This window comes from Oryctolagus cuniculus, chromosome 1, assembly GCF_051225735.1.
Source record: "Oryctolagus cuniculus isolate XC-2025 breed Fujian yellow rabbit chromosome 1, ASM5122573v1, whole genome shotgun sequence".
In the NCBI taxonomy this organism is placed as follows: Eukaryota; Metazoa; Chordata; class Mammalia; order Lagomorpha; family Leporidae; genus Oryctolagus; species Oryctolagus cuniculus.
Window position 1 is genome coordinate 107,218,119 of NC_142867.1, and position 27,221 is coordinate 107,245,339.

Genomic DNA, 27,221 nt, shown 5'->3' on the forward strand with positions numbered 1-27,221 from the left:
GGAAGCCAGAAAGGAAGAAAATTTTGGTGATCTTGGCTGGGCCTAACGTGATTCAAGGCCCTTCTCGACGCCTTGGTGTCTCTGCAAGGAAATCTATTATTTTCCATAAACTGTCTTATGCATCTCCCGGGCTACATCTCTGGCTGTGTTAAGAATCAAGCCATCAAGAACAGCTGTGAGTGTTATATGCTTTCAGCAGCAGCAATGGGCTTTGGCAGGGAGGTAGGAGCAAAGAACCCAAGGAGGACATTTCAGGTGACAGTAATGGCATTCCCCTTCCTTGTCCAAACGATAAAGGCTGCATGCTCCTAATGGCAACACTACAGCTGCCCTCATCACTTTATTCTGGGAGAGGAGGTTAGAGAAAACAGGCCTAGAGAGAGGGAGAGAAAGAGAGAGAGAGAGAGATGGATAGTAATTTCGTCACTAGCTAACAGAGACTGATTAGTGCAGAAGACTCCCCTCCATAGTAATACTTTCTAATCAGGTCTGCTGGGTCTGAGCAAACAGCTTTTGTGGATTAGCTAGACTCCAGCCTGCCAGCATCCGTTGCAAGTTTAAACGATGAAATACACAACTACAGAGAAAACAAACCGAAAAGTGATAAAGTCACACATTTCAATATGCAGCAACCATTAAGAGATTTAAATATTTGCCTGCTATTAAAGGCTTGTATCTGGCTCTCGCAACACCAGCTCTGGAAGGCTGAAATATCAATTACAGATCAATTTTCCCCCTAAGTAAACACTAATGCAGGATAAACAGTATTAGAAGAAGCAATCGTAACATTGCTGACTTCAGGATGGACTTCTTGCTGGTAACAGCAAGTTTAAGCCTGGTGATTAATTAACCTGAGAAGACAGCACTTCGGGAAGATTTGCGGCAGTCACATCTGGAATATGACTGAGCCAGTGCCGTCTGCAGGGCAGCTGAAGTCCCGGGCCCAGGGCAGGCGTTGATTTGCCCCGCGGGAGTGGTCCCCACCTTCCCCGGTTCTCATCACTTCAAAGGACTTGGAGGGAGGAAAACTGGTGCAAGAGAGGAAAAGCAATAGACTTAAAGTCAGGTTTCTCCCAGGAATTAATTCACATTCAGGCTTGAGCTGTATTTCTGCACACTGACCACTAGGGGCAGTAGACATTTTATGGCCACTTGAATGAAAAACCAAATACAGTTTCTAAGAGCTTGGATGCTGAGGATGGTAGACTTTAAAACACAGCCGATTCTTGCTCTCAGTCTTGGTTGTGGGGTCCTCCCATTATCCTTGTATCCAAAGCCCTTCTCCTACCATGTGGTGGGTGATGTGGGGGTCCTGAATGCTGCCAATCCAATCAGAGGCCCATTTTGACATGTTGAAATACAGCATTGGGGGCTCTCACAGAATAAGAATATAGAGACTAAGGTGGCCAGGGGTTTGGCCACCCTCCCTTTGGTCAACTCCATCTGCTTGCTGAGTAGCTATTATGATCCTACCACCGGCTCTGTTGATACTGGCCCACAAGGTCATGTGCATGGCAGCCAAGAGCCCCTTCTTCCTTCTGCAGAGGTTGGGATGTGCAAGTGCTTCATGATGGAAATACGTCCAGTCCTACACATGTGGCTGTAAATACAAACTCCACCGTGAAGGGACTTGGCTGCCAGCTCTTTAGGACTAAGGACTATGTACTTGGCTTCTTGGCAAAACGTGTCTTAGTCTGAGGTGTAATTTTATAATGAAACAAAAATGCCCTCATGTAAGCAGTGTCTTTCCACCTGTAGCACGGTGAGTGTACATCTGCTTTCAGGTTCTGGATGACAGAATCAAAGGAACATTTCTCCCTGGAGTGACTCCACAGCGGGACAAGAATTGTGCCAATTAACACCCACAGATGACCTCGGGGTTCCGGCTGATGTGTCTGGGGAATGCAACTGGGTCAAAACGCTTGCGAAGTGTCTCTGGAGGGAAGAGAACCATTGCCACTCTCGTGTGCAAGGCACGCCCCAGCAACTCACCATCTCCTGCTCTGGGGGCTGTTTCTGGGGCTTTCTGACTTGCATGCTCTAAGGAGCTCACATGACCAACGGTAGCAAGCTGCTACCTCAAGTCTGCCCCAGTTCAGTGAACTTCTGGGGTCCCCCCTTCTGCAAGTTTCAGCTGAATCTGGAGCCCCGTGCTACAGAGGGGAGGGGGCTGGGGGCTGCAAAGAGGCTGCGTGCCACGTGGCTTGCCAGGCTACACCAGGAATGGGGAGGAAGGGCCACTAAGCATTCTAAGGGGGCGGTTAGTGGGGCCATGATGCGTCCAAACACTTGGGAATCCAAAGAGCTCCCTTCGAGTATAACCACTTCCTGGATACACGTCTATCTTTTTAGTCCCCATTGGCCTTTATCCAGCCTGTGCCCAACATGACTTACTTTGCTGCCCAAGCACTGACTTCAAGTCTCTGTCTTGACACCTTGAAGGTTGTGGGGAGCTCCACTGTAAGAGCAGGAGGCCAAGGCCAGGGAAGCGGGGGGGGGCCACTCGCCGGAGGCGGGGCAGGAGTGTGAACCCAGGAGTCTCGCTCTGGCCTGTGCGCTGGATCTGCACCCTCTGTGGGTCTTTTAATAAAGGTCTGAGGAATGAAGGCTCCCCACTGCTCCCCACGCGCCGCTCAAGTTGGCAGAGGCTCCTGAAATCTCAATCCCCGTGCCTGGACTGAGGACAGCCAGAAGACTGATGGCGCCCTACACGCACGATCGCTTTTCCTTTATTCTTCCCACGCAATCAGCAGGCGGGCTGGGCTGTTGCTGTCTGCAGCCCGGACTCACACTCCTTCTCCACTAACCCGCCCTTTAAGATCCAGCTGGGGTCGCAGCCCCTCTGGGAAGCTGACTCAGCAGTCTTCCCCAATCTCCCCCTCCAGCTGATTCCCACTGCCCTGCCGGCCCCTTCACAGTGCTTGGTGCAGCATGCGGGGCTGAGGGGCACTGCCCGTTCCCTGTGGTGGGACTGATGCCCCGGGAGGTGGCTTTCGGGCCACCCCGGCACTGCTCTGCATCCCTGACAGTGCCGGACACACGGCAGGTGCTCTGGGATGGCGTGCTGCTTAACTGATCTTTTTTTGAGACGGAGAGAGAGAGACCAGGGTGAAAGAGGCCAAAGTGAAAGACAGGCTTTGGCTTTTCTGGAGCTTACCTTTCCCTTCACTGCTGAGCGCGCCCCATTACCTGGCCGAGAGAGCAAAGGGGGACTTGACGGCAGCTGGGCGGAGAGTGGGGGAAGGATGCTCTGGAGCTGCCCACAGGCTACCCTGGCATGGCTAACATCAGCCACTGTCAAGTGCGGCCACTGCCCCCTGCAGCCTGCAAGGCAAGCACAGCGACCGGCGACCCCGCCCCGGAAGCCTCAGCACCTGTTAAACAGTAAGTGAGAACTCTTTCGTGCAGGCAGCCAAGCCCGGGCTCCATGCTCCAGTCTTCTTTCTTTCTTTTGCGAAAGGAAAGAGAACTTGAAATGAAGGAGGGAGAATGAGTCGTTAAGACACGAAATCCCAAAGGAAGAGACAGGTGGAGCAGCCAACACAGGAAAGTTGGTGGGGGGTGGTGAGTGAAGAGGTGGGTGAGGGCAGGAGACAAATCCACAGGAGAGCGCTGTCCTGCTGGCCCGCACCTGCACAGAGCGTGGAGTCCACGTGGAGGAGCCCGACCCGGCCAAGGCACCCGGCTCACCTGTCCACTGAGAGGGGAGGAGAGAACAAGGACAGGACGGGTGAGTGGAGAAGAGAAGAGAGAACGCGGTCCCCAGACACCCCGCCGGCAGCACATCCCAGCACCCACCGCCAGGGCTCGGCGCCCAGCACAGGGTCCTAAGGAGGAAACTGGGCCCAGAGGCCCTCCTCTCGTCTCCCGCCGAGGCAGCCACAAGAAGTCCATAAAGAGAGTAAAGGATCACTTTGTAACATTAATTTTTTTTATTAAGAAGACAGATATTTTATAGTACTTCTTTTTTTTTCTTTTTTTTTTGTAAAAATGGTATACATGAACCAATACAAAATGCGAATGAGAACATATGGATATGGAGTTTCTTACACTGTAACATTGTCCATGTACACCTTAAAAACAGAACTGGCCTAAAGGGAAAAATAAGACGCCGGTGTGACTAAAGAACAAGCTTATTTGGCATCAATTATACATCCTTCATTATTTTATATTCCTTTAAAAAACACAAAAAGAAAAACAAGTTTGTTCTTTCTTCACTCTAAAAAAAGTGATCAACCTGTACAAAGTAATACTCAACAATACATTTCAAACAGTGCACTGTATACTTAAGAAAAATACATAAACCAATATACAACTAAAACCCATAATTTCCTGTTTTTGCTTTGTTTTATTATTTTTTTCCAATGTGTGGGGCCTACACTTTGCAATCTACCTGAGACGGAAAACACCAATCGAAACACATGAACCTGAGACATGTCAACATTATAAGCCATAAAGTTACATCAGGAACACGGCACTACTGTACACTTTTCAAAACAGAAGGACGGGCGGTCCCAAAAAATGAGATGCCAAATTCTGTGAGCAATGGTAGGTTTTTTTTTTTTTCTGTTTGTTTCATTTTTTTCTAAAAAGAACCAAAAAAAAAATTCTTTCAACAACATGCTAAATGCTTCTCACCCTGTGACATGGTTATACTATGGTCAGGATGGGTGCTAAGGGCTCGGAGCAGAGCTGCACATTATAAAATCCATTGAAAAAGGGATGTTCGCTGTGGCTTTTTTTTTGTCTTGGTTAAGTGCCTAGGGATAGGAGAGGGGTAAACAAAATGCTGCTCGAAAAAATGGATTTTTCTTTTACATACCAGTCCGTTCCCAAAAGGCCCCCATATTGCAATGGTTCTATCAAAGATGAAAATAAAGACGAGAAAAATAAACACGCTTTCAAATAACAAAGAGTTGACACTTTTTTTTCCCCTTGAATAAATCAGCGGAAGGTTTCCACATAATGTAACAATAGTAAAAATGCACCTTGCAAAATCCAAAATTACTCACTGAAAATGTTATATAATATATATTTATATATATATATAGAGATCTATCTTTTTCGATGCCATCTTTCCATAGGGACTGTTCTCTGGAATTTGGAGCCTTACCAACACATATGGTAAGAGTTTAGTTTGCGTCCTTTAGAACGACTTCTAGATTTCCTAGACATTTCAGTGAAAAACAAAAACCCCCACCTTTCTTTAAAAGAACCTTAAGCGGCAACTCGACTCCTCTCCCTTCCCCCAAGGCTCCCCACCCAAGTCGTGTCCAGGGTAACTTATTTTAGTAGCTATGCGCTATGGCTGCCATCATGCGAGGATCAGAAATGTTTTGGCAGATGGTTCTTAAGGCTGAGGAAAGAGGCCAAGGCTAGTGTATGAAAGGTAAAAAGATAAAAACACTCACATTGGAGTTTTGATTAAGTAACTGAAAATCCCTACCTGCTGCTTGTCCACCTCTGCGCTGACCTTTCGAGAACCGAGGTGGACAGCAGACCAGTGTGGGAACAATACCGGCCCTTCTTTTTTGTGCCTCCTGCCTTTGTCAAGCCAAATCTGAAGGAATGAAAGTTTCACACGGTTTCAAGTTGGAAATCCCAGCATGACAAATATCTGTAATATACAGTACATGCAGGCCACATCCTACTGCCTCCCTAACTAAGCACAAAAGAAAAAAATAAAACCAAAAACCCGGCCCATTCAGTCACTCGCACAACACACGGACTTGCTTTTTCCTACAAATTAGTGAGAAGTCAGGCCGATTGGGAAAGGTGGATGGGATCATTTGGAACAGAAATAACCAGAGCAGAACGGTCTTCCCCCCCTCCCTACTTCCCCTCCTGCGGCAACTCAAATTTGTCCACTTACATAAAAGGAACAGACCTCACCTGTCAGGTCTGTTTAGGGCATTGAAAATGAAGGCGTCCTTTCTGCCCTAAACCTTTCTGGACAGCGTGGGGTTTCTATACTGAGCCGTCTACAGATACGGAATTAAAGACAGATTCAATCTCATTGTGACACACCTCACTTGCAGGTAACCCTGTACAGTAATGCAGTTCCACGGCAAACAGAACATTTTCTGAAATCACAGTCTAATTTTCTAGTCTTCACTGCTCTACGTATTTGCAACATGGGCAGCAGCAAAGAGTTTTCATTGTTCACCCAAATCTTTACGACAACAGAGAAGAATGCATTATGGATACACTAAATTCTGAACTATGAAATCTAAACTGTGCTGGTTCTCCTTTTTATGAAACTGAAGTTTGAACAGAAAGCAGTTACTGCAAAAATAAAACGAAGTTAAAACAATTAAAAAAAAAAAAACCAAAGGGGGTGGGGTAGAGGGAGGAAAAGATTCTAAGGAATCCCAGCAGGTAAGTTCCAAAAGGGGAGATTTTGGAAAAAAAAATTTCAAAAATATTTTGGGAAAAATAAATGCGCACAAAGGCAAACTAAAAGGAACACAACCAACGAAAAAACAAGGCACAGAATTTTCTGCAATCTACTGAAACTCAACCCAAGTGTCCAAGTTTGACTTGGTAGGAAGTAATACAAATTAAAAAACAAAAAAAACAAAAAAAAACAAAAAGAGGTGTCAAACAGCAGAGCGTACTTTCAAAGAACATTTTGTTGATACACAGCAAATCCCAAGCCTTCCCAGTCTCACACCTTTCCACCCATTCATAAAAAAACACACGAATTTCTCTGGCAAGTTCCAATAGCACTGTCTCTTTATCATCTAAATAGGGCCAGTTGGACACCTCATTGAAACAAAAGGCTGCTCTAGATGAAGTACTCTTTCTTTTCTTCCGAGTTGTTCTGTCCTCCTTCTGCATTGATTATAGCCGTGTCTGCGTCTGCTGCGTCATCGGCTCCTTTGGCTTCATGAGTGAAGTATGTACCTGAAAGATGAAGGGGTAAAGCACCGTGACTGTCTGATGGCCTCTGTGTAAAGTGGCACAGAGATGGCAACTTGCTTTATGGCCATCATCAGCCGAAGTGGTGTGCAGGCAGCAGAGGGGAAAAAACAATTGGAAGAAGAGCGCGCGAGGTGGGTGAGACAAATGGGCATCCGGGGGTTCCAAAGGCACCACTCCAACTGAACCGCTGCGATATAATTCAGCAAATGAGACATTAGAGCAGTGATGATGGCCAGAGGATGTCAGCAGAAGACGGGAGTGGGAGCTAAAAATGCAGAAAGCAGGAGAGCTGCTGACTAACGTGTCAACGGCAAACACCAAAGACCAATGACCGGGATGAGCACGGACGTGGTTAAAGACCAAAGCAAGGAAGAGCAATTAGCCAACGAATGAATTAGGGCCCTGGCGATGCTGCTGCTGCTGCTCTTGTCATCTCAAGGCGTTTGTTTGAACCATAGTCTCCTGGCTCCATGAATCATTACTGTCTTTCCATAGGAGAGAAGGAACGGGAACTCGCACAGGTAGGTTTGATTTTCCTACGCCTTCCACCTCACAGTGGCTTCCAGATGGAGAAATCATTTGAACGTCATAAGAGCCGGCAGCGGGGCCTGGGATGGGTCTTGATGGACAAGTGATTCCCTCTCATCAGGTAACTCTAGCGGGCCCCGGATTCATGGAGCTGCTAATTGGCACGGCCACTTTCTAACGACAGTAGACAGCACGTTACAAAGTTGGAGACGCTCTCATCACCAAAGCCCAACAGTACACATGGAGAAAGACAAGGACTGCACCTCGGTATGGCACACAGGCGGAAGTCAGTCTGTCATGCTCGTACAGCCCTCCGCCCATCAGGCCCTGTATTCCTGAAGATTGTTCTATCAAAAACGGCTACGACACTCGCTGCGTTTTCAGCTTTGCAAAGCGGCAAGGCTGAGAAAGCAGGCGGCCGAGTGCTTCCCTCCGGTACCCTTTGCGTTTTTCTTCTGCAGAGTGGGGCCCAGGGCCCCCTGCCCAGGTCCACGGCGCTTGCCCAGGCCCTGCCCTGTTCTCTGGCCTCTCCGCCTTGCCGGATGCAGCCACCTGAACGCTGAGGGGGCAGGAGTTCGTGGCCAGACGATTGTCCCCGGAGCCTGGGCAGAGGGCGGAGGACAGACAGCTCTGAGAGTCCCAGACTGTTTGATGCTCGAGACGGACACTCGGTTTTCCTAAAGGTGTGGCCAAGCCTCTCGGACCTCCACTGCTGTGCTCAAGGGACCGTCCCCAGACCCAAATGACAATCAAGCAGAAGGCAAGCACCTAGAAACCCCCACAGCTCACTGCACAGTGCTTGAGAAAAAACAACGGAGAAAGACAAGGGCCGACAAAGAAAAGGCAGAATAAATTACCAAGAGGGGAGAAGAGGCTCAGAGCAGCACGGGGCGGGGGTGGGGGGCGGGGGGAGCACTGGAGAAGATGATTGCCCATCCAGACTGCACAGCTGATAAGTGTGATGATTAATGGCAATTTAAATCAATTGCGCTGATAGTTTAAAAAATACATATTTATGTGGCTTTTAAGGCAAAGGCTTTTCTTTACCCTGGGCACAGGGTATCCTGTTGCTGTGACTGGCTTACCCACTGTTTCTGGGCCAGGGATCAGGGCTGGTCCACTCGCCTCCCTGCGAACAGCAGGTGCGGGCATGCTGTTTCCACATGTATGGTTTGGGGGTTCCTCTGACACCTTGCACAGCAGCCCTGACTTTTATCGGTTTTACTTTCTCCCCCCAGTTATGGATCGGAGAATCCCAACTCTACAAAGGTTCATATTTAAAGAAAATCCAAATCAAGGAGTGCTACTCATCAACTCCCAGCGACCCAATCAACTGCTGCTAGGATTTCTGCTCTTCTCTCTCAGGAACCAGGCTCTGCGGCCACACAGACCAGACTGCCTATCAGGGGCCACCTTGGAGAGTCCCCAGACGCAGGGGCTGTGGCGACATGTCGCTCCTGCCTGCCAAAGCTCCTTGCTTACCTTTATGTCTGGCAAAATAGCGCCCCAGAATGATGAGCAAGCACAGCATGGCAAACACCACCACGGCCACGACGCCGCCGATCACCGCGTGATCCACCGCCCGTATCGAGCCTTCTTCACCTGCTCGAGAATCTGTTGAAATCAGAAGAGGAACAGGGATGTAGAGCTTGTTCCGACACACCAGGAGCCCTGGCGACACTGCCTCCGGGGTCAGGAGGTCACCTTTTTAGTGGAGGACTTGGGAGATGGATCAAGCTGCACGGAGGGAACACACTGCCCTGTCCAGTGCTGAATTGATCCGTTTCTCCCCACAAGGCGATTGCGCTATAAGCAGCCTAGGAGCACTAACGCACGTGGAACAGCTTAGGGAGGCAGGCAGGGCGGAAATAGCATCTAACCAGTCCCGAGCTAGTCTCAGCGTCCACTCTATCCGCACCTATTTGCAAGCCCTAATGAAGGAGGCTGACCTCACCACTTAAGGGCATTGGGAATGGCACCTGTAGGCAAAGACAGGAACTGCAGAGGGGAGGGGAGAGCACCTGCCTACGGACGCCCCAGTGACTTCTTTCCTGATAGGGACACGCAGGAGGAAAAGCAAGGAGCTCACACAGCCACGGCTGCCTTGAGATAGAACAAGGGTTAAGACTAAAGACAAGTGACGTGCTTACTACATCTAGGATGTATGAGGGTGTAAGCCTCGATTTAAAACCCAAAAACCTATTTCAAAACAGACAGCAAGGAATAATTGTCCATTGCCACAGATGGCTTTTGTTTTATTTATTTAACACCTCGCAGAGCAATTAATTTCCTCTTATAAGCATCAGTCCCTCAGGATGTCTTCTTCCGGCTGAGGAGCGACCTGTTTGGCTGTGGAACAACTCCAGAGTGAACCCAGGATGAGCTATGGCGATGCAGAATGGATGTATGGCAGTGTAAACAATTTTAATTTAGGAACGTGGCTACATCACCCCTTGCTGAAATCCTAATGGCACCCGAGATTTATAATGTAGTAAAAAACAATTATTCTCCCGTTGATTAATACATTAACATTTTGGAGTGGAAGCTAAACCATTGTCTTTTTTTTTTTTATTGAGTCAAGTAAGACACCTCCATTAAAATGATTTACTGGCTGTACCTTACGATTTAAGCACAGCAGCAACAGAAACGGTAAAAATCTTTTAACTTTACATGATTTGTGAAGTCATATGTGAAGGATTTACCATTTAAATCTTTCAGTACAAGAAGCACATGGCCCATAAATCTGTCCCCCTTGCAGCCGCTGGACGCCTAAGAGAAATGCATTTCACCAGGAAGACTGAGAGTGCAAATTCAAGTCAATTTTTAAGAAAGATTTATCTCTGTCTCTCTCCAAAGAACAGAGCAAATCTCTGAAGCCTCCACCTCTAATAATATTTGAAGTTTATCGATCAAGTGTACAGATCCGTGACAGCTAAAGGTAATGGTGCTCTTTTGAGCCGAAACCTGATACAAGGCTTGCAGCAGGAGGGCATGGTTTTACACTTTCTATCGATATTTCCAATTCTGCTCGGAGATTAAGGACTGGAGGATGTGGGGAAATAACTCGTGACTGAGGGTTCCATGAAAAGTGTTTTAATTAAAAGAGTTCAATTTTTTTGTTGTTTAAAAATGGAGTATTTAAAAGTGTTTCATTAACATCACCTCTGGAAGGACTACAGAAAAACCCCAAACCCACACCCAAAACAGAAACGCCAACTCCGAGGCGGCAGCAGGTCGCCAGGACACCAGGATGATGGGAGTTTAATTGGAGAATGGAGATGGGTTGGAGGCAGAGTGCAGCGCAGCCAATTAGCCCGCTCCGTGATGTGCAAGCCCCTTCAGCAACACGTCTAATAAGCTTGACTTGAAACGTGCTGGAGAGGGCTCTCCTTCCTCAGCCCGGAGCGCTGCCGACCGCAGGTGCCACAGCCTCGGTCATCTTCGGAGCCAATCCAACAAGGCAGAAGCCGGCCCTGGGAGGCAGCAGAGCTCGGCGAAGGGGAGCACGTCCCCCGGGGGTGCTGCTGGACACAGGGTGTCCACGGGAGGAGAGGACACCTCCCACCCCGGAAGCTCCCCCCTACCCCACCCCAGCCGCACAAATCCAGAGCTGCTCACGGTGGGGGTCCAAAATAACAGGAAAGTCAGTGAGCTGTGTTTTCCTTAGGGAGCTGTCAAAATAGGGGATCTTGTGGGAATGAGAATTAATCTCCAATCGCCACGAGCTTAGACCCTCTGAGATTTATGTGTCTTTCAACAAACTCCATATGTCTTAGAAGTGGGCGAGGAGAGCAGAGTGGGGCGAGCAGCAAGGAGGGAGGACTGCTAGGTGCAAGAGGCAAGAGGTGAGGACAGACCCCCCCCCCCGAGAAGACTGCGGACAGACAGAAGCTCTGAGATGCTGCCCCAGGCCCAGCTCTTATCCGTTCGGGGAAAGGCAGTCTCTTGCCCACTGTTCAAAGACTGTTTCCTCCGTGCTAGGCACAGGAACATTCTAGAAGCCCAAGAAGAAAAAGTCAGAGGGAGAGCCAGGGAGGGAGCGAGCGAGCACACTCTATGATAAAGTAAAACAAAAACCAACTTCCCCCAAACAAGAGAATCTCAAGGGTGTGCACCTGTGGGGTTGATTGTTTGAGCCCAAATTATTCATTTGATTTTTGTTCCCCATGACTTTAGAGCAAAACGCGCTCCGTGTTGCTTGTCCCCCTCTGCACTATGCCAGGTTAAACACCTGGGGCCTGGGTATCGTGCCCACCCTCAAGGACGTACGTATCTCCCAGGCGCTTATTTATAAGGGTAATCTCCCCAGCTATCTCCTGATACTCACTCTGATCAGAAAGTTTACTACCACCACTTAATCAGCCAGACATCTTTCCTGCCTTCAATTACCACAGACGGACACAGAAGGTAACTGAGGTTTAATTTACAGGGAGCGCTGCATGTTATGAACTCCTCACCGCCTCGGCCCGCCTCACTCCCACCTCCTGGGCTGTGGCTGCTCCCCAGCGCCTCTGTCACGGCTGGGGCCGCCCCCGGGGAAGAGCAGAGCTGTTTCCAGACTCCTCTGGCTCCACAAGGGCGGGTGGGAGGTGGTTCCCACCTACGGGCCGGCATCCGGCTCTTCATATAAAGCAGCAGCACAAAGTGCTACAGGCAGTGGTACTGGGCTAAGCGAATCGGCCTGCAATGGAGCCTGAAGGAGCCGTGAACCACCAGAAGGTCCATTAGGCCCTTGACCTTTCCTGCTCCACTCACAAGGCCAGAACTCTGCCCAGTTCCTTGAGAAATTGCTTCCAAGTGGAAAGGCCCTGGCTTTCCCCGTCAGCCTAAGGCCTAGCTCCTCTCGGGGCCCAGGCAGCACAGCCTCTCCAGGTTCCTGGCTTCCTGTTTGATTCAGGCGGAGGCAGACTCTCCAGCTGCCCCAGCTTCTCAACTGAAAAACTGGTGAACACGCCCGGACCCTGGGCACATAAATGGGCATCTCCTTGCTTTAGGAAGTCACATCTTCTTGTCCCCTGAGAAGGCCCAACTGTTCCTCTCACTTGGTAACAGGCCCGAGTTTCTATCCTAGGACACAGCTCTGGTCCCAGCATCCCAAGAAGCCAAGCCTCGTTCCTGTCTGATCCACGCTCAGAGCACGACGGCTGCTCCAGTGTTGAAGAACCCAACGCGCTGGGTGCTGTGTTCGGAGGTGATTTGTCCCCGGAGGGCTCACGTGTTGGGAGCCTGGCCTCGGGTGGCAGTGGTGAAGCGGCCAGGGCTTGTAAGCCATGGGGCTCATGAGGGGGTCTCAGTCCCTGGGGTGTGCCCTGGGAAGGCCTTAGGGAGATTCTCCCAACTCCACGTCTCCCCGAGAATGCTGTTGTTAGAGACCAAGGCTGGCCAGGCCCCACTGTTCCTGGTTTCCTGTCTGGCCATGTGATCCTTTGTTCCCACCACTGAGGTGCCATCTGCTACGAAGCCCTCACTAGAGCCACATAAACATCTTGTCTTTCCAAAGTCCCCAGACTTGGGCATTGGGTTACAAGCAGGGAAAACTGGTGAGTGTTTGGGTAGCACGGTCCCCTCTGGAGTTCTGAATCTCAATCAAATCCTGTGCCGCAGGAGCGCGAGTGGACCGGGCCCAGGCCTCCAGTGACTGACTCGTAGACACTCGCCGTGAATGCCAGCAGGGGCTCTGTGCAGCTCACGGCTGTGGGGCAACCCTTCCTGCCCATCTTAGCCCATTCCACAGCCGCTCCTCTCACTCTGAATGTGATCAACAAATCATGAATCTTTCAGTATTTGTGAGTTAGTTTTTTGTTGTTGTTGTTGTTGTTTGGCACCAAGTTGAAACAACGCGGCTCCAGGTGGGAGCGTGAGGCCAGCTGCAGAATGGAACGGCAGCTACCACTGCTCGGGTCACACCTTCAGCCACTCTGCTCTCCCTTTAGCATCTCAGAAATCACAGGACGAAAATCTCTCTCCGAGAAGCTCCCAGGAGTAATGCCCCAAATTGGCCAGCTTGCTTTCCTCTGGGCCAGTTGACCGGGCCTGATCCATACCTCCCAGGCTGTATAAAGGGGACATTCTAAAGGCACTGCATCCCGAGGGCCTGCCGAGACAGGGGACTGGTGCAACGCTGGCTCCCTCCCGAGCCTCCGGGGGATTCCTCATCCCCTACAAGCTCTCCCTCCTCAGACTTGCCAGAGTGGCCTCACCGAAGCCCCCTGGCAGCCATGCTGCCTGTGTTCAATATCCTGGTTTCCATGGCGACTCTTCCAGGCGTGGGCTGGGAACAGAGACTGTCATGGGCACACCACCACCACGCACCTCTGATAAGCCTGGCAGGTTCTGCTGCCAAGGGCGGGATCCGAGAATAACCAGGCAGTGGCCAGTATATCCTAGGCAAGCTCCTGGCAGGGACTCTGGCAGAGGGGCTCGCCGAGCAGTACCGTCACTGCCAGTGCAGCTGCCCACCCGGAAGCCCAGGGCTACAGGGTTTCCAGTCCAACATCAGCCTCCTTGCCAAAAGGCCACCGGAGGTCTCCTCCCGGCCAGGTACAATGCAATGCGCAGCATGGGGCATGCGGCCGCGCACGCTGGCTTACTCTCCTGTCTCAGACAGCCCTGGCTTCAGTTCTCAGGCACATTTCACACACTTGGAGAGCCACTCACGCCCCTTATTGCACATATTCTTTTTGTAGGTTCAACCACCTTAGGCTTCACTTACAAGTTAATATTTAGATCGTGGGGAGGTTCTAAAGCTCTCAGCCCCGCTACTTCTACTTTGTTGGACAGCTGGACATGTCCCTGTCCACATGGAGCAGTGGGAGAAAAACGAACTTGTGACTCTGCGACAGTGCTGACACTTGGTTCAGCTTGGGTCTCCTTCCTGGGCTGGGGCCTTGCGGGACAAGTCAGTTTAATGAAAAAACTCTTAGAACTGGTGTAGACATTGGAAATGCTGCCTCTAGCTTCCCGGGGTGTAGGAGTTAGTCTACCTCTGGGAAAGGTTAAGGACTGTGATATCATTTGCTACTTCCTGCTTGATAGAAAAAAAAAAAAAAAAAACACTCGGCAGTGGGATTGTTCGAATCTGAAGCAAAACCAAAATCTGACCTCAAAAACAGCAACCAAACGAAAACACACAGGCAAGAAAATATGGACCCATCTGACAAATGTAGCTACTCATTCTCATCACCTATTGTAGCTCACATCTCTGGCAACCAAAATAAGTGTGCATTTTAAAAAGCACAACTTTATTACTGAAGGGGAACAACCTGAATGGCATGCGCTGACAAAATGCCATATTATTTGCTAATCCTAATATGTTATTCTTCTTTAAGATTTGCTTTTCTCAGCACCAATTCAATTATAGATGCTACAAATCCTTCTGACATTTAATTCCCTCTTGTCAGAGAGTAGTAAATGTATACAGTACATGCACAGCTTTCCCATTAAGATGTTAATATATATTGGAGCACACCAGCCTTTATGCAGCATAACCTTTCCTTTCTGTCTTCTTAGAAAGTGGAAGGGAAGGAATAATTGTAAGGCAAGAAAATCACGAAGATTCCCATATAGCATCGCAGGCGTCTCGGACGACTGTCGGCTGCATTCAATTCTAGCAGCGTAAGGGCAGCTATACTAAGATTTCAAAGGAGCTATGTTAAGCTACTGAAAGGAGAACTGCAGTGAGCATCCTCATCCTGCCCCCAGAGCGCAGTACGTGTTCATTTAAATCAGAAGTCCCGCACAGGGTGCTGCCCTGTGACCGGGACGCAGGCTCTCGGCCTGTGTTCTCATCCAGAATCAGGCTCAGACAGGTGATGGAGTTGAGAGCTTGTCTCCCACGCAGTCCTATGGAAGGCCAACAGGCCTGGGGTGGAAGCTGGGATCTGTTCCTTTCCTTCTGTGACTTTGGGCAGGTCAGGCAGGCACTCTGAGCACCATGCAGAATGATACACTTTACAGGGTCACTTTGAGAGGCCGATGTGTGGCTGGATATCAGAGGGCCCATCTGGCTCCAGGCTCGGCATATTACAGGGACTCAGTGTTTGCCAGATTTAAATCTGCAAAATGCTAAAGGCTACAGAAGGCTTTTCCAGTTCTCATCACTGACCCAAGACAGAGAACTGTCAGCTCTCTAGGGGTAAGGGTTGTTTTACTGTACACTCGGCATTGTCTACACCTGGTAAGGTGCCCAGTAAATACTGAATTGAAGTCACCATGGTCTTTCTTTTGTATCTGTACAGAATCGACACACAGTGCAACTGTTGGCCTTGCTATCCTCTGTGCTGGTCAAGGCTCTGGGCCTGGCAGCCAAAGGCCATCTAGTTCAAGTTATCATTCAGGTATACCATTTGAGTATCAGGACATTAAATACTTGTCAGCTATATATAAGAACAAGTATACATATATAAATCTTAATGCCGATCTTTCTCCCCTCTCAAGCTCCTTGATTTAATTAATTTAAGCAACATTAAATCGGTTAAAACGGAAATGACTTGATGCAACAGGATGCACATTCTCCCCAGGCATTCAGCATCATCAGAGAGACCAAAGGGATGCCCCACGAGTCGGCTCGACTGGTCTTGTCATGATGGGGACTTGGAAGTGTGACTGCCTTTTCCATTTTAAGCGACAGGAAGGCAGTGAGGATGGCACCAGAGTTTTCCTTAAAGGAACAGACACCTGATAAGGAAGACAGAGCTGTGTAGTGTTTCTAAACATACATTTCCCACTAGAATCTCTCTCTGAAGAAAGATGCGTCTGGGGACCTCAGGCATTTGGGGGTGTGAGGAGGATGGATTAATGAATATGGTGAAGTCACCCCAAAGCAGTGTCCAACCTGTAGAACTGGAATTCACACTTTGCACCATGGCCTGACAACTTTGGAGGCAAAGTTCCTGTTTGGCGGTCTCCTTCCTCCCCGTGGTGGAAATAGCAGCATGCATGTTGGATTATGGGAAAGATCAACAATACGATGAAGTTCAAACTCACGTTGTGGGAAAGTCAAGGACGAGCTAGCGTGGACCCAGTATATTTTTTTAAGTCTACTGTTGAACAACCTGCCACTTTCTTGTGGTATTTAGGAACATCTCCGGGGGAAATCCATACGACAGTTTCAGAGAGTCAGTGGGACAAGAGGAGAGAAGACATCAGAGCAGAAGTTAGGTGTTCTCTGTCCAGGAGAACAAGCTATAGTGCTGGAAGAAAAAGAACTTCCCAGGCAGGTCACCACATGGCTGTGTGCGTGGCGGCTACGGAGAGCTGACCTGTCCCTCCTTCCCGTGGACGCACGTGCTGCCTCAGAAGGGGTCAAGGAAAAGGATTCCCAAGGATGGCAGAGCAGAGGAAGCTGTGGCTTTCACAGGGCAGGGAGGGTCACCGTCAACCCCAGACGCAGGAAGATTCCTGCTCAGCTTCTGATCACCTCTTATGCCCACCCCCTAATCCCTTAGGCCCCAGCTATCCTACACTCTAACACCCCTTCCTTAATAATCTCACAGGACTGTCCTAAAACTCTGTCCGTGGGCTCACTCTCGCCCATCAGGCCTTCCTGTCCTCGTGGCTGTCTGGAGTGAGCTTTCTTGAACAGCTGCTCCCCGGCCTAGTCCTCACTTCCACTTCACCCGTTTTTCTTTTTTCCCCAGCATTTGCCATTGACATTGACTTGTGTTTCAGGTCTCCCCTACTCGGATACCACTGTAGGAGAGTGGGGCCTGGCACATGACACACCCACGGCAGCTCCTGCTCCCGTCTGGTCTTGTTCACTGCTGCATTCCTGGGGCCCAGGCCAGAGCCCAGCATGAGAAGCTCAAGTAACTTCTTGAATGAACAAAGATCAAATGAGAATATGAGTGCAAGAGCTCTCTAAACTGTCAAGTATGATGGAGACACAAGCTAAAGCATACTAAAGCATACCACATTTTAGATTCCTTATGTGTATTTTTATAGCTTGTCTGTTTTTTGGCATCTTCTTTATTATTATTGTTGTTACATTGAATTGTTACTATTACTATTAGCCTATTATTATTATTAGCCTATCAAAGAAATAAAACAGCCTGCTTGCCCAATCTGGGTAAGGAAAGCATCCCCCTAAATAATATGGCTACTGGGGTCAACCTTGTGGTGGAGCCCAGGTTCGAGTCCTGGCTGCTCCACTTCTGATCCTGCTCCCTGCTAAGCGCCTGGGAAAGGCAGCGGAAGATGGCCCGGGTGCTTGGGCCCCTGCATCCATATACAAGACCCAGAAAAAGTTCCTGACTCCTGGTTTTGGCCTGGCGCAGCCCCAGCCAATGTGGCCATTTGGGGAGTGAACCAGCAGAGGAAAGACCTCCCTCTCTGTCTCTCCCTCTTTCTCTCTGTAATTATTTCAAAATAAATAAACCTTTAAGAAATGATAATGTGGCTATTGACAGTTTCTCACCTTTTAAGCAAGCTTAGCCAGGACTGTAGGACAATTCCTGGTCATCAGATGGCCACTGTTCTACCCAAGTCTGACAATTGGATCCAAATGCCTTCACAGGCCCCCATGACCCCAATGTTGATTCCACTTAGGGCCCAAGATTCCTTTTAAATCCAGTTGGGAGACTTTAGTTGGTCCACCCAGATTCCTTCAATACACTAGACTACGCCAGGGTCATCACAGCCGTTCAGAATTTGACCTCTGGGTCCAGTGCTGTGGCATAGCGGGTTAGTCTGCTGTGATGACATCCCATACGGGTGCCAGTTCGAGTCCCGGCTACTCCACTTCTCATTTAGCTCCCTGCTAATGTGCCTGGGAAAGGCAGTGGAAGATGGCCCAAGTGCCTGGGCCCCTGCACCCATGCAGGAGACCTGGATGAAGCTCCTGGCTTCATCTTGGCCCAGCCCTTGGTTGTTGCAGCCATTTTTGGAGTGAACCAATGGATAGAAGGTCTCTCTCTCTGTAACTCTTTAAAATAAATAAAAATAAATCTTAAAAAAAAAAAAAAGAATTTGACCTTTACTCAGGCATTTTCGGTGGCCTGCAAGGGAGATGTTTCGGAGTTTCTCCAGATCACGCTCTCGTTTGTAGGGCCAGGGCTGAGAGCGTGCTTCGGGGACTCAGGACGGCGCCGGAATCTCTTGCCGGTGCCTTGGCTTCCGGGGCAGAAGATGGATGGCCTGCTCTGACTGGGCTGTGGGGCCGTTCCCTGGCACACTGTTGACCACCTCATTCCGCTGAAGAGTTTCCGAAGGCCCCTCCACTGCTGAAGGGAGGGAGGCAGTGGAAGACATTTTTTAAAAAGTTTTAAAATAAAATAGAAAGATAAATATGCTTAAAGCTATTCTATTCCACATGGGTGGCAATAACCACCAGCTGTCACCAGGAAACAGCAGATGTAATTGATAAAACAATTCAAAACTCTGGTGGCTCCATCATCAATAAAGTTAACACCCAAAAAAGTAAATGAAAGGGTTCAAAGTAGAACTGGATAAGCTCCCCAGGTCTGCCAATAATGAAATCACTCAACTACACACAAGCGTGATTTTTTTATGCAGATTAAAGAGGAGGATCAGCTGGGCGACTGACTGTGCAGGGTGAGCGTGGAGCACCATATGTTGCTTATGAAATTGTCATTAACTGAAGGAGCACTGGCGAATGGAGGCAGAGGGGGAACGGGCAAGGAAAAGACAGCCCATCAGGGTTCAGAAGGAAATCGGGTATGTAACACTGTATCCATGATACGGGCAGGATGCAATTTCTAGCCTGGTACAGCAGGGGATGGATGATAACATTATTCATTACCACAGTTTAGCATTAAATGTGCAACACCTACTCTAATTTATTGATGGACTGTTTAAGACGGGTGTTAACCTGTTTGTCTTGTATTATAATTGAATTCAGTCTCTAGGCTACAGAAATTTGAGAAGTTCATCCTTTCTCAATCAATATGCTCCCCTTCAGTGACCCATTTCAAGACAGCTTCATAAAAAATAATGTATTTTGTTTTAATAAATTTAAACACTATGACAGCTGCTCAATTTTTATTGGTTGTTTTTTTTTTCCCTTCAGATGTCTCTTTGCTGCCGAGTGAAGCCAAGCTCACAATCAATAGTAATTGATTAATCAGCATCCCCTTTGAACAAAGGTGCTAATCAGTTTTTGATTAGTTCATCAAACCAGATGCAAAGGGAGCCCAGCCCCAGCCTGATAGTTCATCAGCGCTGTACATGACTTACGGCTCCGGAGCCGTGTGCCTGCCGTGTTCCTGGTGGGGGTGGGGGAGGGGACAATGGGATTATTAACTTAACTGCATTATTATGAACACAAACAGTTGTTGGTTTATTGCTCCTGACTTGGGTGATTGATAGAACTGCAGCAGGGACCCATCTGACATGGTGTAGTGCTGAGACCAGGAGTATTCCTAATAGATGATGCTGGTGGAAAGCCTGGATGGCTGATTTAGTCACGTTTTCCTAAAGAGGAGAAAAATGACTTGCATTTACAAGCGATCTTTGTCTGCCAAGAGGGATGAGGGCCAACCACCGAGAACACCTTTCTTAGGACCCTTAAGAAGACCCAATTGCCAGAGCCACCCTGTCATAGAGTCCTTTTATTTAGGGGTCAGTATTAGAACTGAAACTGTCTACAACCAGGAGCACAGGCTCAAATTGCTGACTTTCAGCATTACAGTTTAAGTAGGGAGAAGGACTTATCTCTTCTTTTTTCAAAATAAAACTAGGCTAGTGTCTTTGCAACTTCCCTAAATATGCCACAAAAAAGAAGCAAAAGTGAAACACTCCCTTGAAGGGATGGCAGTCTTTGCAATCCTCTGTTTATTTATCTAAGTTCATTGAGATTTGGAATTAGTTCATTCATTCATTCCTCCAGTAATTACTAATAGGGTGTTTACTACATGACAGGAATACAGTAGTGAACAAAACCAACAGGGCTTCTTGGAGCTTCAACTCTGTGGAATAACCCAACAGCCCCGCTCTGTGAGACAAAAGGAAAGCTAACCCCAAGGTGTGACGGAAGCACACAGTAGGCAATCAATTGGCTGCATGTGGAAACACTGGGCAGCATTATCTTATTTTCTCACCGGGGAAGACTTATAATTGAGAACTGTAGTGTCAAGGGGCCACTCCTTAAGGAAGCTGTAGTGGACTCTTCCGAAACTGTTCTTTCCACTGGCTGGACCAAGTGCTCACGGTCCTGTGCCTCAGTTTCTCCACTGCAAGGACAAGGGGCCTTGCTTACTTACTCATTTATGGAGGGATGGACGGACATGGTTAAGAAATGCAGCTGGCTGCCAGTGATGTGCCACAGCATCGTGGGTGCTCCTATAATTGCTTAGCTCTGACCACTTTAAATCTCCTTCCTCCCTCGTTTTTAGGATATGCTTTTTATTCTGGATTAGTAACACCTAAATCCTGGAATCAAGCATGAAACCTACTTTTGCAAGAGCTCAGTGTGCTGTGAAAAGGTCTGAGGTGGATAATTAGTTTACATCATGGTGTGTGACAAAACAATTGCCCCCTCCCCTGCAATCCTGGCCCTTCCCAGCTCCTATTTCCAGACAACCATGACATGGCTTTCTTATTCTAGTCCACACAAGTAGACAGCCAATGAGTTCTTCTTTTTCTTTCTTTCTTTTTTTTTTTTTTTTTTGAAGATCTTGTCATATAATCCAACATCCTTAAACTGCTTTGTAATGCAACAAAATTTGTCTTGGATCATTATATATCTGGACGTAAATATTATTTTAAGCCATTGAACACAGTGAATGGCTTTACTGTAATCCCAAAGCTAATGTGACCTCTACTGCATTAACAACACCGGCCCCGATCTGAAACATACATATCACTACACCTTGGATGAGAGGTGGGGAGGAAGAAAGTGTGATAAAAACTGGGATTTTTGTTTTTGTAGTCTCAAAATCCATACTTGCTAATTGATTGTTCAGCAAAACAAATGGCCATTTTGTAGAAGTGGACAGAGCACCCACAGGTTGGACACTGCAGTGCCTTACCTAATGACTAGCCCTTACCTGCGAGGTCCTCACTGTCCAGTTCTTCTGCGGAATTGGGCAACTGAGTAAGGCCTTACAAGTAAAAACAAATCGTTTTTCTTTTCATTCCTCGAGGGACATAAACAAAACACTTAAGAACTGAGGATGAATTTCTTAAAAAAAAGAAAAACATGAGCCAAATCTCTTGCTATCTCTCTCTTTTTTGGATAGCATGAATGTCTTAATCCATAAATACATCTCTTCAATCATATAATTTTGTTATTGATACACAATCGAGGCAGAAAGATTCCTCAGTCTCCACTGTTCAAAGCACATGAAACATGAAGGTGAATGCTTGCAATCACTCATTCATAACAGCATGCAAAAAGGAAAAACCAAAGCCTGGTTGTTAGCTGTGGATGCTCTGATATCTCTCTTAAATGCCAGTGTATTGAGATGCTACATACTGATGTATGTAAGTTTTAGCTCACATTTTGAAGTACACCAAAATCCTTTGCCAATACTGACAAACACAGTTCATTATCAATTTATGATGATCTTGGATCATGTATTTCAAAATGGTACAGCATCTGCTAACTGCAGATTGCAGGTTATGCCTTCATCAGAAAATCTGATTCGCAAAATGATTTTGTTTTACATAGTGAATTTCGTAAATCAATGGTATTCCTGAAAAATAAAACCCTCAAAGCTGAAAAAGCAGTTAGGTCAGGAGGTAATCAAGTGGGGGCTTGAAATGCCTGGCTCTCAGTCAACTCCAAGGTCGGTGAGCTGGTTCCCAGCTAGCTCCGATCTGAATTAAAAGAGGTGAGGAGGGAAGCAGTCAAACAATAGGAGGCTCAGCTAAGAGACCCTTCCATTTCCTCACGCTTTATTTGCAAGCTGATCCTTCAGCCAAGTCCATGAAGCAACACCAAGTGTTGGCCAATCAAGGAGACTCGTCCTTTTCTCCGGGCTGTTGGGCTCCAAATCCATCTGATGGCCCCTGGTGCTCTAATGCACACAACAGCTTGTTGGGGCTTCTCCGGTGGCATTTCTCACTTTTGAAGATGTGCAAGGGCCTACTGAATAGCAAGGTCTTTGAAGACAGAGGCAAGTCTTGCTTACTGAGTATATTCTCAGTGAATATTTACTGAACTGAGGGTTTGGAGACAATGCTCAGTGAACTATAAACCAGAGCTTAAGTACCATCAAAACAACCGCTCTGGAAGAAAAATAATGTCAAACTGATCATACTACTGAAAACAAAAAACAAAACAAAACAAAACACCACGTACAGATGGTCACTCAAGCTTGGGTTTTGTCAGCTGGTTTAGGAAGGAGCTGCATGAGGACTGATAGGTTGATTCTGTGAAAGAAGGCTGTCCCATCGTTAGCACTCAAGGGAGAATTCCCATCATGACCTTTGGGTGTCATTTCTCAAGGGAGGTGCTGATTGAAATGGGGAGGATTCTTGGGTCCACAGATGTCCCCAAACTATGGACCTGGACAACTAAAGGGAAAGCAGTGAGTAATGCGATAAATTATAGAGGCAACTGAGTAGGGACGCTATCCATTTGTTCCAAAACCTGATTGGCTGAAAGTGTTCCCATTTCTAATTGGCTTTATCCATTGTATAAAGACTGATGAATACAATTATTTGAATAACTGTTATAAATGGGCAACATAAAGTACTTCTCTGTAGTTAATTATGAATTTGCAGTTCTCAGAAGGCTAATCCCTCACTTCTACGTGGCCCAATGACTATCAAAGCATTCTACATATGTGCTTGGTGCCCACTGAACCATACTAAACAAGGATGTTTCAAGCAGGCAGCTTTAATGCCAAAGGCATGTTTCCCAGGGGGAGGGCATTAGAAAGCTAATTTTAAAAGATAAAGACAAATATGTTTATGAAGTATCCTTGATAAGCAAAGTTTCCAATAAAAAGCAACAGACAGTTGATATACACCTCATTAAAGCTGAAACTGTCATTGTTGATGGCATAAACTTTAAAATATACCAAATCATCTGGAATCTACTGCTCGGATTATGCTCCAAAGTGGGAAGCCATTTAGGCTAGTGGCGTTAAATTTGTTTTTGCAGTACTATTGTATTTTATGAATCTATAGTTCTCTGCCATAGTTGAATAACTTCTGAATCAATCTAATTAGAAAGGGTTTACTGAAGCACCGCATATCCAAGTGAGGACAAGCAAAAGTTGTTCCTTAAAATTGCCTGGGCTTAGGTATTTTTCTTTCATGTTAAAAATTATACACCTCTCATTTTCTTGAAGAAAAAGACAAAGATGCATTTTATGAAGCAGAGAATACGCCTCAAAAGAAAAGCTCACAGTTTACCAGTAAGTGGGAAATTACTTCGTAGTTCTTCTCTTTAAACTCTCATACCATCCACTAAAACCTTTTCTAGTCATGTCTAATTAAAATGTATTCAACAGATGTCTTTAAACTTTGTTAATCAAATGCAAGTTTACTTTCTGTCCAATGGCTTTCTTGGTGCAATTAATAAGGCACGGTAATTTCACACAGGCCTGAGAGTCGCCTCTTCTGCAGACGTGTGTGTATGGAGCTCTTTCGTGGTGCTGCACTGGGCTGAACACACCCTACACCTTCTCAGCGCTTCGGGAGCTGTAATTCCTCCCTTTCAACAGTCACCGCTAGCTTCTAACAAGTGGTATCATGTGACAATTTTAAACCAGGGTAAGGAAAACCTTAAAAAAAATGAGAAACAATAAGAAATTCCAGATATTTAAGTGAATACAAGGTCAAGTAAAATGTAAATGCTCATGGGTTCATCTCAACAGGGTATCATTTTTTTTTCAGACAATTTCAGAAAAAATATTGATCAAATAAAACCTCTGTGAAACAAAAACTTAACCCACTAGCCCTAGTACCATTCCCATTATGAAAAACAAAGTAGGCGATGGTCTCTCTCTTACCTAAGCAGCATACATCTGATCACTTGGCCATATTATGGAAACTGTTACTTCCATCACCAGCCATAACAGTGCAGACGCCCCCGGGAGTTTTAATCTAAAAGCTCAGTCATCCTGTTCTTCCTGCTTTGTCAGCTTTTGTGGAGAGTTTCTCCCTTCTTCCCATTAGCAGAAATTTGGTTCACGCCGTTTAACAGTAGCACATTGTTTCCATACTGCATATCAAGGCTGAAACACAATCTTCAGGTCCTGCAGCCATTCGTGAACCGCTTTAGCTTTGTTCTTGTGTAGAACACAACAATGTCTGCAGAGTCCCTTGACTGAATGACAGCCTTTGAATGCCACTGTTATGTACTCAGACAGAGAGATGTACATAGAGGTACATACACAGAGGGTGGACATAGCGGTTGTCATAATGCGCACTGCTGGCTAGGGTTTTCTTTGCAAACAGGCTAGAGAATTTCCCCACAAATTGAATAGAGAATCAGGTAAGAAAATTTCATGTGCTTTTAGAATTCCATCATGGTTTGCACTACTTATGAAATAGGGAGACAGAGAGATGGATGGGACAGTTACCAAAGGGCAACAGTGTAGGATGTGAGCACGTATCTAGCACTGGCCAAACATTTTGAAACCAAAACCGAAAATGAAGTATTCTTCTTCCGAGGGGTTCCCAGTTTGAGTGTTGCCACATTTACATGCTGAATTGAGAAGTATTTAAAAACTCATTTGGGATATGAAAATTCATGAGATCATCAGCCTCTACTGTATCAAGAGATAAGGAAAAGCAAGAGGGCAAGTAGACTTAATAAAATAGGAGAGGAGAGGGAAAGAGGAAAGGAGGGAGGAAGGGAGAGGGGGAACAGGAAGAGAAGGGGTGTGTGTGTGTGGGAGAGAGACAGAGAGAAAACCTCAAACCCAAGGAAGCCAGCTGATTGCAGTGCAGCAAAAGCACAAGCACTATTCCAGACCAGGGCATGCTGTCACCCGACCCCTCACGTGGCGGAGGAGGGTGGGGGAAGGGGAGAAGGGACACGCAGGGCAGAAGAAGAACAAGGCACAAGACACTTACAGAGACGCGCTCACAAACAAAAACCATCACACACACCCACACACCAATAATCATAGTTACGACTACACCATTCGTGCGTCAAGTCACTCATGCATTTCTGCCATCAACTTCAAACCATGTGGTATTAGGATTTGGCAGAATGTTTTTTTTTTTTTTTTTTTTTTTTTTTGCATTGCTCAACATGCACACATAACACAGGATTCTTCCTGTCCAGGCCTTAAGGATGAGCTCCAAAAACATTAATCAAAGGACATCCCTTGTGCCAGCCTTATCTTAAAAAAAAAAAAAAAATCCCATCCTTATGCTCACTTTTATCTTTACTACCCAATTAGATCCTTAAAAACACATTGTGGCTAATTGTTGTTTGGTTTTCTTTTTGGAGAAAATCCATTTGATTTTGAATCATGCCCATGCACTTCTAATCTTCCAATTCATGCTTATTCCAATCAGATATTGGTAAGAACAATGGTCAACATACATCAACAACTGGTATAAACTTCATACATACTCTAGCAACACAAGCTTGAATAAAATATTTTAATGAGTCTTCAAAGGGAAAGCTTTTGTACAAAATTATTCTTCTTTTCCTTTTGATGAAAAGAGAAATATGGGAAGAAATCTAGTATAAAAAGTCTTAAGACCAGCAAGAAGGTCACAGCTGGCTGACCTCTCCGTCTTGTCATTTAAGTTGCTAAGTTATTAAACCACTTCATATTTTTTCTAGGTTCAGATCACCACAGTGAACACCTCAAGATTGTTCTTAAATGAATCTTAGTCAACTGGTTGCTGTACTGAGGAAGTTGGGGGTTTCAGCCACAATTCACTAGAATAAAATTGGTTCTGTATCTTCATCTTTTTGGAAATCTGGGTCCTTGCTTTGTAATTTTCACCTTTCTATCCTAACAACTGACCTGGAAGATTTTTCCCTCTGTCAAATAAAAATTTTGGATACTACCTTTGTTTTCATTAAAGCTTTTTGTTGCGGGCCAGAAAATGTGCTGTTCAAAATAGCAGTTGGAATTCTTTGTTTTTTGGACAAGTTGAAGAATGTACTTAGAAATGCATTATACAAGGATCAGCCTGGGCTATCCATCACTTCCTTATTCTTCATCATTAAGGAGTCCAATTGAAAGTATGATATATATCTGTATCTCTCTATGTTACTAGAAGGCTATTAGTACTCCCTATGGGTTCCTCCAGATTTCTTGGTTCTAGGTTTGTTTCTCATGCCCTGCTAGTCAATAGCATCCTACAGAGGTAACACTGTAACCACACTAGTGAGACAATGGTTGTTTCTCAGAGTGCAGACATCTCTACTTCCTACCTCAGGAATGCCGGAAGCTTCAACTCCAAGGTCTCTTCTCTCTCTCCAAAGGGCCCCCAAAACAGGACTGGCCCCTATGTTAAGTCCTCATGTTTCAGTTTGGGGGACAAATTTACTTTAAATATTCCACCCAATTCTCAGACCTACCTCCGGTAGAGTTACATAAACCCATGGATTTTATTGAAGGGACCTAGAAAATAGAATTCTGCGGCTTTAGAAGATAAGCGATCAATATTTCTTCAAAGATCTCATAGAACTCAGGAATCTTATGGTTACATTTGACCCTATAGTTAATTATGGGAAGCTCAGAACTCAAAGTATCTTAAAAAGAATGGAACAAAAAAATTCTCTTGAACTACATTAAAATAGCCTTAAAGCTCTGAGAATAATCGATAAAAGTCAGGAGGTGCTCAATTAATGATGAAACCTACAAATAACTAAGCTTAATGGAGTTCAA

The 27,221-nt window shown here is 46.6% G+C and overlaps 1 protein-coding gene and 1 long non-coding RNA gene across 11 annotated transcripts in view; one reads left to right on the forward strand and one right to left on the reverse strand.

Moving 5' to 3' along the window:
* Window positions 1-218: 218 nt before the first annotated feature.
* Window positions 219-27,221, reverse strand: part of CADM1 (cell adhesion molecule 1) — a 351,944-nt gene continuing 324,941 nt past the window's right edge. For 5 of the 10 annotated variants that reach the window (XR_016220321.1, XM_002708407.6, XM_002708406.6 and 2 more), the window contains 2 exons: window positions 8,935-9,066; window positions 3,910-6,906 (listed from right to left, as the gene is read on the reverse strand). Coding sequence is in view for 7 of the 10 variants with exons in the window: in XM_002708407.6 (XP_002708453.1) it covers window positions 6,788-6,906; window positions 8,935-9,066 (251 nt within the window). In the remaining 3 variants the exon portion in view is untranslated. Of the gene's footprint in view, window positions 374-3,909; window positions 6,907-8,934; window positions 9,067-21,455; window positions 21,510-27,221 lie in introns of those variants that run through there. The other 5 variants (XR_016220326.1, XR_016220320.1, XM_008261026.5 and 2 more) reach the window with 2 other exon arrangements.
* On the forward strand, window positions 19,021-19,606 carry LOC149128541 (uncharacterized). Its single transcript, XR_016220328.1, has 2 exons — window positions 19,021-19,125; window positions 19,478-19,606. It is a non-coding gene; the product is annotated as an uncharacterized LOC149128541 (long non-coding RNA).